The sequence below is a fragment of the Mandrillus leucophaeus genome, unplaced genomic scaffold, assembly GCF_000951045.1.
Source record: "Mandrillus leucophaeus isolate KB7577 unplaced genomic scaffold, Mleu.le_1.0 Scaffold397, whole genome shotgun sequence".
In the NCBI taxonomy this organism is placed as follows: domain Eukaryota; kingdom Metazoa; phylum Chordata; class Mammalia; order Primates; family Cercopithecidae; genus Mandrillus; species Mandrillus leucophaeus.
Genome location: NW_012104220.1, coordinates 2651072 through 2666084, shown reverse-complemented (window position 1 = coordinate 2666084; position 15013 = coordinate 2651072). Strand labels below are relative to the sequence as shown.

Below are 15013 nucleotides of genomic sequence, written 5' to 3'. Positions count from 1 at the left end.
CTTTCTGTATCTTTCTCTCCCGATAATAATAGGGCCCAGCAAGCATGATGGCCTACTTGGTTGTTTCTGGGCTATTCCTAACTCGACTTAGAAGACCCATTGGTAGGATGACAATAACTGAGCAAAAGTATGAAGGAGAATATAGATATGTTAATTCTCGGCTCATCACAAACAGGTAAAGACAAATGCATTAAAGACTTGCTAAAAATTCATTTCCATGGATATTGATGTCATTTAAATTGACTCCAAAATGTCTAGTAACACTGTTAATGTAATAATGTGCATATTGTATTGAAAATATACATTATGAAAGAGACTAGTTTTATAAAGTAGTGATCATGAATATTCTGAACTCTCTTATTAACTATGTAGTATTCTTGATTCACATGTTCATACCTTCTGTTGATGAATTTTCTGTTAATTTTACTTTAGACATAATCAGTTTACAATTAAAATTTCAACTTACAATACCTGTTCCAAGAAAATTTTGTCTCAGTTTTTCCACAGATATTTTTATTTTGACTTTTCATAATGCTCAATGATTCACTGTCACTGCATGTGCCTCTACCTATTTTCTAGAGTTTTTTAAATGTAAGATAGGAAGAGAAAGTGTGGACTTCGGAGCTAGCCATACTAGTTTCAAAATCTACTTCTTCCACTTATCAATTGCATGTATTTGATTTTAGTGAATTATTCATAGTTTCACTTTTGTTTATAATAGGTAGATAATATAGGGTTGCGATGAGGATTAAATTTGGTAATATATATAAAGCTTCCAGCTCAGTTTTCTGTATGGAGCAAATGCTTAATAAATGTTCTCATATATTGATCTGTCAATGTTAAGTCATTTTGAGAGTTTTAATATGTATTTAATATTCTACTCTGTAGGCATTTACAAATGACAGTTCCCTCTTCCTTTATTTCCTTGGATTGCTAAAATAGTACAAGTTTTAAATAGGGTTTTTTGCTCTAGGGAGGCAGTGGAATAGAGTTAAGAGGTGATTTGCCAAGTAAATGAAAGATGCCTTTTACTGAAAGAAACAGAAAGCATGACTCATGGCTCCAGTAATAAGAACACTCACTGCTTCACATGAGAACGCTTAAGACAGGGCAGTTCCAGGCTGGCATTATCAGGGCTCTGGCTCTCTGGTGTCTCCTGGCTCTGCCTTGCTTTGTATGCTGCCCCATTCCTTGGGCTAATTCTTCTTGTGACCACAAGATGGCGATAGCAGTTACAGATTTCACTAGCTTCTCTCCCCTGCAGAAAGCTCCAGAAACAAAAAGGGGCCATCTCTCCTGGTGTATCTTTATGAGAGCAAAGAAACCTTTCCCAAGAGTCCCACAGCTGACTTTCCCTCATATCTGATTGGCTGGAATTATCACTTGACCATGCCTAAAGCAATCACAGCAAAGTGATTGGCTTAGACCAGTTGGGACCCTATAAATGGGATTGAGGCATTCCTAAAGCATTAGGGTACATGGAAAATAATAGATAACTTTAAGAAAGTTGGGATTATTTTAGGAAGAAGGACAATGAAGAGAATAGATGTTGGATGGGCAGCCATCAACATTCCAGGATGTTTTATCCTTTCAGATTTTTCATTAAGGCTAAAATGACTCAGTTCAGGAGGAGAATCCTCACCTCATCTTCTTCCATAGGCTTAGGTGTAGAGAGGAGGTAGAAGGAAGTTTTTTAAAAAAGTAATTAGAGGTATAGAACTGTAGGCTTCTTATACTCTGAGGCTCTGTGTCATTTTGTCAAGGAAACCATGAAACACATGACAAATGTGTTATATTTTATGGGAAATTAATTTTACTTGAAGAGGTTGAGGTAGGTGGTACCTTGTTTTTATGAAAAACACAGGTCCATTTCAAAATAGAAATATAAAACATAAATTGTTTAGGGGAAAAAAGAGACTTTAAAGAAATATTTCAACCTTGCCTTCTAGACTTCTCTATGAATATTTACCTCTGCCATAAGAGGTACTTTGCTGGGAAAGCTTACATCTTGCCTGTGTAATAGAAAGACTATAAATATTAGGGTCAGATAGAAGTTACAATTTCAACTCCCTGACCTGCTGGCTCTGCGACCTTTACAAATTTACTTAACTGCACTGAACTTTTCTTCATCTATAAAATACCCTTTTTTTCTAGTCTTGATCCCTGTGGCCCTTGTGGACCCATGCACAGTTGCTTAGGAAAAGTGGAATTGTTGTGAGGATATGATGGGGTTTTTCCAGGGTTTCCTCCTGGGAGCTGGCACTTTGAAGCCGGTGGGACTTAGCCTGCTTTTCTGTCTTTAAAAGACTGTATGTCAAGGCATCACTATCCATCTTTTTCTAGCTGTTGCTTTTTCATCTCCTTCTTGTTTGGGCTTATACTTTAACTTGAAGTCTGCAATGTCGGTCCCAGCCCTGCCTTTCTGTACATCACAGCAACTTCTTTCTGTAATTTCAAATTTCCAAGAATTAGTGCAGTATGTCTTTTGCAGCCAGGATACCTATGATATAGGTTGCAGTCCAGCATATGATTCAGTCAGGGGTGTATTCCTGTGCTCCGATCAGCTGAGCTAGGAACAGAATCTCAAGTATAGACTGTGGTTTGAGATGCACCAGATAAGCTCTTAGTCACAAAATGTCCATTTAAATACAAACATTCAGCCATCATATACTGTATTTCAATTATTTTTCAAGTATAGGTAACATTAAAATTAATTGCTAAATTATTTTCTTTAACAGTGAAGAAATTGCCTTTTACAATGGGAATAAAAGAGAAAAACAGACAGTCCACTCAGTCTTCCGAAAACTGGTAAGGAAACACACTTGAAGTTCATGTGTTTATGGAAATGGTTTTTTTGTGTGTGTTTTTTTGCCTATGACCGATACACCCCCCCCCACACACACACGTATGTATACGTATCTTAAAGATATTTTGAAAAATAGCTATAAAGGATTTTATACTGCATTTTTAATAAAAAATGCAAGATTAAAAACTATCATATCAGTATATTCAAGTGCCCATTTATAAAATTGCATAGATTTATTAAAATAATATTAAGTGTATTTTTACAGAGGTTGCTTAGGAGCCTTATTTAGTGATAAATTTAGTGATTCCCACAGAACGAATTTGTTCCTGTGGCATTCATAAAAATACAATGAAGATTATTATGTAAAGCAGGGATCAGCAAACTTTTTCCGTAAAGGGCAAGATAGTATGTGTATATTTTAGGCTTTTCATACCACACAGTCTGTTGCAACTATTCAGCTCCGCTACTCAAGAGTAGCTATATATAATGCATAAATGAGTGAGTGTGGCTATGTTCTAATAAAACTTTACTTACAAAAACAAGTAGCAGGCTAGATTTGGACTACGGATTGGAGTTTGCTGGCTTTTTGTTTTAAAGAATTAAAGCAGTGTTTCTTGTGAAAGCGGTACTTCATTTTTTGATTGCCACTTGGAAAATTTGAATTCAAGTACTTTTATTCCATTATTTATTCAAAAGATATTGAATGCCATCTAGTTGCCTGTGCTTACTCCAGGTGCTAAGGATGATGGTGGTGGACATGATGGATAAAATCTTGCCTTTAAGGAGCTTACATTTTAGTGGAAGTCTGAAGTTTGTGAAATTAAGTGTATATTTTAGATGAGTGAAAGAGGTTAAATAAATTGTCATTTTAAATTATTTCAGAAATTGAATTTTTGCCTCATCAGTATTTAACATGGCAGAACTTTTAGCGTGCTCACTGGTAGAATACATTTAAGGTAATTTTTCGGGGGCCTGCAGTTCACCAGCTTGCTCTCCACGTGGCTTGCTTATTCTCATCCTTTAGATTTTCAGCCCAAATGTTAACACCTTATTGAAGCTTTGTCTTCTCTGATCAGCCTATTTGAAATAACCTCCAAAAGTTCCTTCCTGTTTTAATCATCATCTTTCCTTAAAAAAAAAAAATATATATATATATATATATATATATATATATATAAACCCTCTGCATCTGTGGGTTCCAAATCCATGGATTCAACCACGTGCAGATTGAAAATATTCAGAAAAAGAAATTGTGTCTGTACTTATATACACGTATTTTTTCTTGTCATTATTCTCTGAACAATACAGGCATTAGTATAACAACTGTTTACATTGTATTAAGTATTGTAAATAATTTAGAGATGACTTAAAGTGTTTGGGATGAGCCAGGCATGGTGGCTCACTCCTGTAGTCCCAGCACTTTGGGAAGCTGAGGCGGGCAGATCACTTGAGGTCAGGTGTTCGAGACCAGCCTGACCAACATGACAAAACCCCATCTCTACTAAAAATACAAAAATTAGCCAGGTGTTGTGGCAGGCACCTGTAATCCCAGCTACTTGGGAGGCTGAGGCAGGAGAATCACTTGAACCCAGGAGGCGAAGGGTGCAGTGAGCCGAGATGGCACCACTGCACTCCAGCCTTGGCGACAGAGTGAAACTCTGTCTCAAAAAATAAATAAGTAAAGTGTATGGGATGTCATGCTCAGGTATATGCAAATACTCTGCCATTTTTCCTTAGGGACTTGAGCATCCATGGATTTTGGCATCCAGAAAGGTCCTGGAACCAATCCCCTTTGGATACCGAGAGATCACTATATTACAGTCTCTAATTATCTTGTTTACTAGCTATCCTCTTTCATTAGAATGTAAACTCCATGAATTCAGGGACATTCTATGTTCTATTCATTGTATCTCCAGCTTGAGCACAGTGTCTGACATGTGGTAGCCATTGAATAAATGTTCCAGACATTGTCTAGTTGCAGAAGATACCAAGTTGTTAACAAGCTACCCTGTACTCAGGAAGCCACATTTTAGTGGAGGAGACAGTAAATAAACAACTAGATGTTCTGTGTAATTTCAGGTAGTAATGAATTCTGTGGCCAAAAATGAAGCAGGATAAAGGTATAGATATGAAGGGGGCTATTGCCCAGCTACTTTAGCTGGAATGACCAAGGTCTTTCTTGAGGAGGTGACATTTAGTCAGAAATCCACATGAAGGTGAAGGAGTCACAAAATGTAAATATCTTAGAAGAATGTATTCCTGGCAGTGGGAAGAGCAAGAAGAAAGCCTTAAAAGGGTACATGTTTGAGAAACCCATTATTTCTAGAGCTTGGTGAGGAGGAGCAAAGTAGAAGCATATGACCTTAAAAATAGAACTCAGTGCCAGATCATGCAGGACCTTGAATAATCTGGTAGATGGACAGTTTGAGAATGCAACAACTCCGGAATAAAAAGCAGTTTTAGACTTGTAGTTTTGAGGCAATGCATGCTTATGTTAAAGCTAAAACTGAGGCTATGTGGCACTGATTTACATTAACACTCAGTTCAGACTGGGTGTAATACAATTCTTAGATAAAGCACAGACCATGTGTCTCCACTGAAAGCAGAGCATTGAGTGCCAATCTGGACAGCTAGTGTTTCACTCAAACTAGTTAATATCTCTCTGTTCTTTTTGCTTTCGTCATTGTTCTCTTTTGGGATATATGTATCCAAAAGCATGGTGACTACAATAGCATTGTTCTTTTTCATGCAAGAGAAACAGCGTTGTTAAAATTGTTTATGTAATTTCCATGCTGTTTGCATAAAAATGGTTTCATGAAGTGTGTGTTTGGCACCCACTCTGTGATGAGCATTGTGCTCGGTGGTGTGATGTACAATATAAACAGAAATCATGGGCATTCAGTAAATATTTGTTGAATAAATGAACAATGCAGTTTGTTTTATCCTCATAGTGATTCAATTTTTTATACATAGAAAAAAATATGTTTTTTTGTTTTTGTTTTCTGCCAGGTGGAGCACCTACATAATTTCATTTTGTTTCGTTTTTCAATGGGCTTCATTGATAACATTATTGCCAAATGTAAGTATATTTTGAAAGAGATGAGATTTGTGGAAAAGGTGAAATACTGTTACTGTTTTAAATCTTACCTGTTTGGTTTCAGACCTTGCCACTGTGGTTGGTTACTTAGTTGTCAGTCGCCCTTTCTTAGATTTGTCTCATCCTCGACATCTCAAGAGTACACATTCGGAACTTCTAGAGGTAAAGTGATGATAACACAATGAAGCTGTAACAGTAAAAATAAAGCCAAATTTTTAGTCCTAGAACTATAAGTAAAAACTAATATTTATTTCTATTTAAGGATTACTACCAAAGTGGAAGAATGCTTTTGCGAATGTCCCAAGCTCTGGGTCGAATCGTTTTGGCTGGGCGTGAAATGACTAGATTGGCTGGGTAAGATTAGTAATAATGAGCAGTTGCAGAAAATAATTTTTAAAAATATGCTATCCTGAATGATTGTACTAGCTGAGGTTAAGGTAAGGGAGCAACATTTCCTACCCCAAGAAGGTGGTTTTTGATAGAAAATTAAGGAAAATTTTTCTGATGGTGAACTTTTCATGTTTCTTTAAGACAACTGGTTTGCACATTACAGTAGATTAGAGGCTGTCAAGTTGTTTGCTCCATGGACACTGGTATTTGCTAAGTTGGGAAATATTGAATCATGGCAGTCTTAATTCACAGAAAACTAAGTTAATGAATAGAATTTTCTCATTTAAATTTTCTTGTCCTCTACCATACCATTTTTTCGTAGATCTTTGATACCGGCAACCTAGCAAAAACCGATGAATAGAAATGAAGTTGACTTTAATGGGAAAAAAAAATGAGAAGTTAACTTGTATCTGTAGGTGTGCTTGTGAATGTAGTCATATTGTCTGGTAGTAAAATCATCTTTAGACCATAGAATGTAAAATATTAATATTTGAGTATTTCAATCTCCAATATAAAGGGCATGGTATGGTATAAAAAACACCATAAATTTTAGGTCACCTGAAGAAGTTTGATGACTTAATAGCTTTCCTAGGCCTGTGATCCATCTTCGTATTTCTCTTTTTCCTCCTTCTTAGCTCCTGTGGCAGTTAAGGTCTTCATGGCAATATAGAAGTTGTTAACTACTATGAGTAGAGTCTCTTTCATGAGAATACTAACATTCTTCCTACTTGTTAACTTTTCTTATGGCTTGACAGTTCATGGTATATAGGGTTCTTTTCTGTTTCTTAAGGATGCTTCCTTTCTCTCTCTCTCTCTCTCTCTCTTTCTCTTTCTCTTTCTCTGTAGGTGTGTATGTCTTTCTCTTCCCTCCCTCCCTCCCTCTCCCTGCCTTCCTTTCTTTCTCTTTTCTCCAGTTCGTTGAGGTATGATTGACATATAAGAAACTGTTCCTATTTAATGTATACAATTTGATGAACATGGGGATAAGTTATACACCTGTGAAACCATCAAGACCATAAGCATTCATCACCTCCCAAAGTTTGCTTTAGGAGGTTTCTGCTTGTTATTCAGAGAAAAATCCTGTTTTCTTCTTCGATGCAGAATACTTTCTCTATGGCGATCATGGTCATTTTTGTTATCTCCAACCTCTCGTTGTTAGTTTTGATTTTTCTCTACTGCCACAGTGATTTCTATCTAATAATAAGAACTCTTCATCTTTCCCCTCTTGAGAGTAAGAAAGAGGGAATCTTTCAGATTCTTCCATTTGCAGGAAGGCAGCGTGCATTCAGCATACATTTAATGAATGCCTTCCTTGGATAGAAAGACCAACTTTATACATGGCTTTATAGGCCGCTTCAACAAGAGCTCAGAGTCCATACTTCCTGGGTCTAAGGAATATACTAGTGTAGTGGTCCTTTTGTAGTATACAAGAGAAACCTCCTGAAAATTCTCAGCAAATAACTGTCTTGACTTGGCTATTAGTGAAGTATCTGTTGAGTTGGGGATCCTATGGAAACCTCTTTCTTCATCCCTATATTCCTGCTTTCCTACTGAAACATAATAAAGCATGCATGCTATCATTAATACTTTATGTTGATGAGACTGTTAGGTTACTTCATTTATACTAGATTATAATTTTAGGAACTTAAGTTTGTGTAAAATAAAAGATGTGACAGTAGTCTGGAGTTTTGATTATGGTTTCCTTTTCTAAAATTTTAGTTTTACTGCTCGGATTACAGAATTAATGCAAGTACTGAAGGATTTAAATCATGGCAAATATGAGCGCACAATGGTCTCACAACAGGAAAAGGGTAAATATGAGTGTCACAGTTTAAGGTCACAATTTTAAGTGTTTGCTGACATAATATGATGCTTTAATACCTATTTTCCATTTAAGGTATTGAAGGAGTACAAGTCATTCCCTTGATACCTGGTGCTGGAGAAATCATTATTGCAGATAACATTATAAAGTACGTACAGAAAAAGGTTCTTTAGCACCATAAATGTTTGTTAAACTTCATAGTAGTCTTTCTTTTTCAGCTTACAATTGCTTAGTGTTTAAAATTATTTCTGCTTTTTGGAAAAACAGCTTTGAGGTATCATTGACATAAAAATTGCGTATATTAATATTTAAAGTATACAACTTGATGCTTTGATATCTGTATACGTTGTGAAATGATTACATTTAGGCTAATTAATTTACCTGTCACCTCTACATAGTTACCATTTTTGTGTGTGTTTGGTGAGAATTTAATTTAGATGTGTCTTAGCAAATTTCAGGTATACAATGTAGTATTTTCTACTATTGTCCCTGTACAGTGTATCTACAGGATTTATTCATCTGGCATCACTGAAATGTTGTGCCGTTTGACCGATATTAACCCCATTTCCTCTCTCCCTACCCCCCGGCAACCACCATCCTACTCTCTACTTCTATGAGTTTGACTATTTTAAATTCCACATACAAGTAAGATCATATAGTGTTTCTCTTTTTGTGTCTTGCTTATTTTGCTTAACGTAATGTCCTGCAGATCCATCTATGTTGAAAATGGCCCGGTTTCCTTCTTTTTTAAAGGTGGAGTAATATTCTATTGTATGTATTTTGTGTGTGTGTGAATATATACACACTATATACACTATATTTTCTTTATCCTCTCATCAGCTGAAGGACATTTAGGTAGTTTTCATATACGGACTATCGTGAGTAATGCTGGAGTGGACATGGGAGGAAGATTCTTTTTGAGATACTGATTTTATTTCCTTTGCAAATGTACCCAGAAGTGGGATTGCTAGGTCATACAGTAGTTCTACTTTTAATTTTTTGAGGAACATCCATACTGTTTTCCATAATAACTGTACTATTTGTAGTCCCACCAACAACATACAAGGTTTCCTTTCTGCATATCTTTGCCAACACTTACCATTTGTCTGTTTGATAATAGTCATCCTAACAGGTGAGAGGTGACATCTCATTGTGGTTTTGATTTGCATTTTCCTGATGACTAGAGATGTTGAGCACCTTTTCGTATGCCTGTTGGCCATCTGAATTTTTTCTTTTAAGAAGTGTTTAAGCCCTTTGCCCATTTTTTAGTCAGATTATTTGTATTTTTGGTATTGAGTTGTATTAGTTTCTTATATACTTTACAGTAGTTCTCTTTTTTTGAATTTCCTCTATAGGTTTGATCATGTTCCTTTAGCAACGCCAAATGGAGATATTTTGATCCGTGACCTTAATTTTGAAGTAAGTTTATTTATTTATTTATTTTTTGAAACGGAGAAGCTTAAATCATCTTTAAAATGTGAACTGAAAAAAGGTTACCTGAATATTTAAATTAACTTTAAGGCTCGACTTAGTCTCTGAATCCACAGAATTGCTTTAAAAAGTAAGTCTTTGAAACACTTAGAAATCTATTTTTCTTAATTGACAGGACTTCAAAATTTCAAATACTACTACCAAAAAACTTTTTGTAAATGAAGTTTATGTCAAGAAAGCTATAGAAAATATAGTAAATTGGAGTCTCCAGTGTAAAATGAATATTTAAACACAAATATAATTTTAGTCTCTTTACATTAAAAAGAAACTTATGATGTGGTTGGTATTATTGTGACTGTACAGGATGATTTGTACCTATAAAAACAAAATACAGACTGTTTTATTACTGATGAAAACAGGGGAAGAGTCGCACAGTAGTGCTACAAATAGACACTCACCTAAAACAAGTAAAATCCCATGCCAAGTAAATACTGATGTTGATTCAATCTACTGTGCTAATGAAATGGGATATGGCAGACCAAATTAAAAAGAAAAGACAAAAGTTGAATGTTTTTGTATGATTTTGTAAGACTGGCAGATTTAAGGGTTACTATTTAGGTTTTCTCTATGTTGTGGCTTTATGAATGGTTCAGATCCAGAAATCTTCATAATTAGTAACAAATTCCTATCACATAGGCTGTCTTCCCCATTCTAGACACCATTTCTCTAGAACAACACTTTCCCGTAGAACTTTCAGCGATGATGGAAATGCTCTATACTTTCACTATCCAGTAAAATAGCCATGTGTAGATACTGAGCATGTGAAATGTTACTAGTACAGCTGCAAAACTGAATTTAAATTTTAATTTAATTAATAAGATTTAAAATTAAATAACCACATGTGAGTAGTGGCTATGGTATTGGACAGCACAGCTCTGGAATTCCTCTCCACATGCTTATGTGCATAGCCATCTGTAGTTTGTGTTTTATGTGGGGATTTTTTTTCCTACTGCTGTCTTTGAAGGAATATTGTCTGATAGTTTATAAAATAAAGAGTATGATTATTGGACTTGTTTTTAATTTATTACAGTCTTAAGGAAGTGTTCAGTTTTCTGCTCTTAGTAATTTGTATTAAGCACATGTCTACTTTCTTTTCAATGAATTATAAAAATGAAAATTGTTAGTTATGCAAAGTACTTTGAACTTATTCAACAATGAGTAGTCTATTATTATCATATTTATTCCAAAGCCAGGAAATACAAGATGAAGTACAGAAAATGTAAATGTAGTTGATAAATATCGACTGGCTCCACATATCGCAGAAGTGTTTTCTTACGTAGCTCCGGGTACTTCAGTCACTTGAATGTTCCTTTGGCAAAGTAGGTAGCCAGGCTTCATTTCCAGTAGCCCCTTTATTGCCACTGTCCAAGGATAAAAAGGACGTGAGACTTCGTTGAAGGATGCCTCTTGGCCCTTTCTCCTACTTACCCTCACTTCTGTCTATGCAGAAATAAAATATACCAACGATATAGGGACACACATGACTGAAGCACAATGAGAAAGGGCGTTGGGATACACAGAATAGATGGATCATGATTATGGTCCATAATAACCTTTTGTCATGATGTTACCACACTAAAGCTGTCACTTTCTTTTTTAGTTCAAAGTCTTTTCTTTTAAAACCCTTATGTTTGGCTTTAATAGACTTCTGTCATTTCTATAATTTCATTTTTATAGTCTTAAAAATGTCCTTAATTTTTCCTGTTTTTTGGATTTCATTTGGAAAGTCTCAAGTCCTCACTTATGTCCTTACTTGTTGGAGTGTTTTACTTCGTAACCATGCTCCATACTTCCTGGTGTCTATCCTGTGATTCTTGTTTTCTCCTCCCTTGGCAACTGTTTCTCTGACTCCTGTCTTTTTGGTTCACTGTTACGAATTCTTACCTCTTTCTGACTTAAAGTATTCTAAAGTAGACTTGGGTTTCTCACATTCATTATGTCTTTTTATTGTTTTTCTTAGCATAGCCTTTCTATAGTCAACAAATATTCTTCAGTTCTTTGCAACCTCTAATTATTTTCTACTCATCTGGCTTACTTGAAAATAAAGATTACTTTCCCTCTTGGAAAGAGGCATAATAAAACTGAGACTTGGCCTCTCAAATAAATGTTTCCTACTTTATGATTCATTTGCCTTTTGGGTTACATTTGTAACCAAATAATAAACACTTCTTTGGAATAAGACATTTTATACCATTTTCCATTAGAAATTCCCCAATATAGCCATATTTATCTGTCTAGATATTATTCTGGGAGGTATGTAGACTGGAGAGAACCTAAGAGGTAACAGCTTGCAGGTTACCATGTGGGGATTAAAATAGTACTTTGCCTGAGATGGGCGGATTCCTTGAACTCAGGAGTTTGAGACCAGCCTGGGCAACGTGGCAAAACCCCGTCTCTGAAAAATAAAAAAAAAATAGCCAGGTGTGGTGGTGCACACCTTTGGTCCTGGTTACGCAGGCGACTGAGATGGGAGGATCGCTTGTGCCAGGGAGGCAGAGGTTGCACAGTGAGCAGAGATTGCACCACTGTACTCCAGTCGGAGCTACAGACTGAGACCCTGTCTCCAAAAAACAAGCACTTTGTAACTTATTAAGATTTTTACCTTTTCAGTAAGGCGTACTTAACAGTGTTTAAAGAAACTAATCAGACTTCATAAACACCATATTTTTATATAATTTTTCTTTTACTTAAATTTATGTGTAGAATTTTTGATTTGTTATGATAAATTTATAGAAGGTAGGATTTATCAAGGAGTATTATTTGGGGGTATATTTTTATTGGTAAAAATATGGTGGTTCAAAGCATTGGTTGATCCAGTAAAGCATTCTGAGAGTCTCAATAATATAATGCTGTCAAGAACATAATTTTCACTAAATGTTACTGTTGGCTTTTAGACTTAATTTAACCCCACAAAAAATAGGTACTTAATAAACTTGTAATACAGACAGATTATCCCTGGCTTATCATGGCTGACATCATAATTGGAAGTTTTGTTCAACACTGCCAAAAGCCATGGAATAAAGAAAAGTGAATGCTGAGTAGGCTAGCCAGGCTTGATTTTGAGCATAAAAGAATAACTCAGGATTTCAGTAAGTCTGGTTATTATTTATATACATCATTACAAATCTGCTTTTGGGGTTTCCTGGCATACTGCAACAAATAATGTGGAAGGGTATTATTGGAGGCGGGAATATTGATACCATTGTAAACCACAAAGAGCAGTTGGGAGGGGAGAATGTATATATGGCCAACATTACTGAAATAAAGCGTAGTAGCAGGGAACCATTTAATTACAGCTCACTGAACTTTAGGACCTTCTAAGGGCATCGCTGTAGCAGTAGAGTATGATTATTTTATATGATAACCTTGCTTTATGAGGAACATTCAGTATATTCAATTTTATATGATAAGGAAATTATGTTATTTAAAAAAAAGTCTATCAAAATGATTCTTTAATTATCAGAAAAAATGTTTATTCATTTGGAAAAGTCACTTAGAACAACTCTAACAATGATGTGTGTAAATTGTTATTTTCTTTTAGATCAACTGTGTGTCAGGCTGCTTCATTCTTTTTTAAGAAGTTTTTAAAATGTAAAAATAAACATAAAATTTGGCTTTTTATCCATTTCTAAGTGTGTGATTCAGTGGCAGTAAGTTCATTTACAGTGTTATGTAGCCACCACCACTATCCATTTCCAGAACTTTTCCATCATCCCAAATAGAAACTCTGTACTCATTAAACAATAACTCTCCTTCCTTCCTCTCCTGGACCCCTGGTAACCTCTCATTCTTTCTGTCTCTATGAATTTGACTGCTGTAGGGATCACATATAAGTGAAGTCATACAGCATTTGTCCTTTTGTGGCTGGTTTATTTCATTTAGCATAATGTTCTCAAAGTTCATCTATATTGTAGCATGTGTCAGAGTTTCATTCATTTTAAAGGTTGAATGCCATTTCGTTGTGTGTGTGTGTGTGGCGGGGGGCGGGGGCACATTTTGTGTATCCATCCATCCCCTTGGGTTGCTTCCTTGCTTCCACCTTTCGGCTGTTGTGAACAATGCTGATGGCTCTGTGTTTTGTCACAGTAAAAGCCAATGTCCTTTCAATGCCTGCCACTACCCTACTCCTACCTGATACCTCTCCGATCTCATTTCCTACTAGTATTCTTTCCTGTTCGTTCCTCAGTAAAATCAGTCTTGTTTCTGCTTTTTCTTTTTTTTTTTTGAATAGGATAGCTACGTTCCTGCTTCAGTGCCTTTGTACCAGCATTTTTTTTGTTTTGTCTTGTTTTGAGATGGAGCCTTGCTCTGTTACCCAGGCTGGAGCACAGTGGCGTGATCTTAGCTCACTGCAACCTCTGCCTCCCAGGTTCAAGCAGTTCTCATGCCTCAGCCTCCTTAGTAGCTGGGATTACAGGCACATGCCACTGCATCCGGCTAATTTTTGTATTTTTAGTAGAGACAGGGTTTTACCATGTTGGCCAGGCTGTACCAGCTTTTTATGGGTAAAGGTGGGGACTAGAACAGTCTTCTTTTAGTTAAATCCTAATTCACCCCTTCTTTCAAAGTTTTACTCAGTTGTCATTTTCAATAAAGTCTACTCTGACCACCTTAAAAATGCAACTTCCCTCACCCGCTTCCAAGTTCCCTTTATCTGTTTTTTCCTCCAAACTACTTATTTTTTCATATACTATTTAACTTGTATATTATGTGTATTCTTTATTGTATGTCTCTTGCCACTAGAATGTAAACCAGTAAAGGTAGAGGTTTTTGGTTTTTTGTTTTTGTTTTTTGTCTCCTTTGGTCACGAATGTGGCCTACTTGCCTAGAACAGAGCCTGACAGAGAGCATTCAATAAATATTCATTGAATTAAATAATAGGAACAGAAGGCTCACCAATTTAACAGATTTGTTAAAGGCAGGTTACCAGCTAGGGTAACTCATATATCACTCTGATATTTTCTTTCCTGTTGTGTTGCGTTGGTGTTTAATGTTGTAAGCTAGAATTATAGCTAAGATTTTCTGATTCTTTACAGAGTTGATCAGATACTTATAAGATCATAAGCCTAGAACTTAACCACTCTACATTTTCTCATTTATGTTGTTGCAGAATAATTTAGTGCCACTTGTAAATATTTATAGTGTACATATATTTTGATAAAACAGTTATAATTTCTAAGAATAGAATCTACAGAAACATTACTTACTATTGCATAAGTTTACTTGCTGACTTGTACACTCATTGCAGTATTATCTAGAGGAGCAAAACAAAATGCAGACCTAAATATTTAGCCAAAGGGGAGTGTTTAAATAAGTTATAGTATATCCTTACTATGGAAGATGTTGTGGGAAGTCAGGGACCTCGAACGGAGGGATCAGCTAAAGCCATGGCAGAAGAACATAAATT

At 35.7% G+C, this 15013-nt stretch overlaps 1 protein-coding gene across 1 annotated transcript in view; it reads left to right on the top strand.

Annotated features, from left to right (window-relative positions):
- The window catches only part of ABCD3 (ATP-binding cassette, sub-family D (ALD), member 3), a 56164-nt gene that overhangs the window by 24945 nt on the left and 16206 nt on the right, over positions 1-15013 (top strand). Inside the window, exons 9-16 of the mRNA XM_011991506.1 lie at positions 33-175; positions 2739-2808; positions 5816-5885; positions 5968-6065; positions 6166-6257; positions 8013-8104; positions 8191-8263; positions 9471-9534. Of these exons, the coding sequence (XP_011846896.1) occupies positions 33-175; positions 2739-2808; positions 5816-5885; positions 5968-6065; positions 6166-6257; positions 8013-8104; positions 8191-8263; positions 9471-9534 (702 nt within the window). The remainder of the gene's footprint in view (positions 1-32; positions 176-2738; positions 2809-5815; positions 5886-5967; positions 6066-6165; positions 6258-8012; positions 8105-8190; positions 8264-9470; positions 9535-15013) is intronic.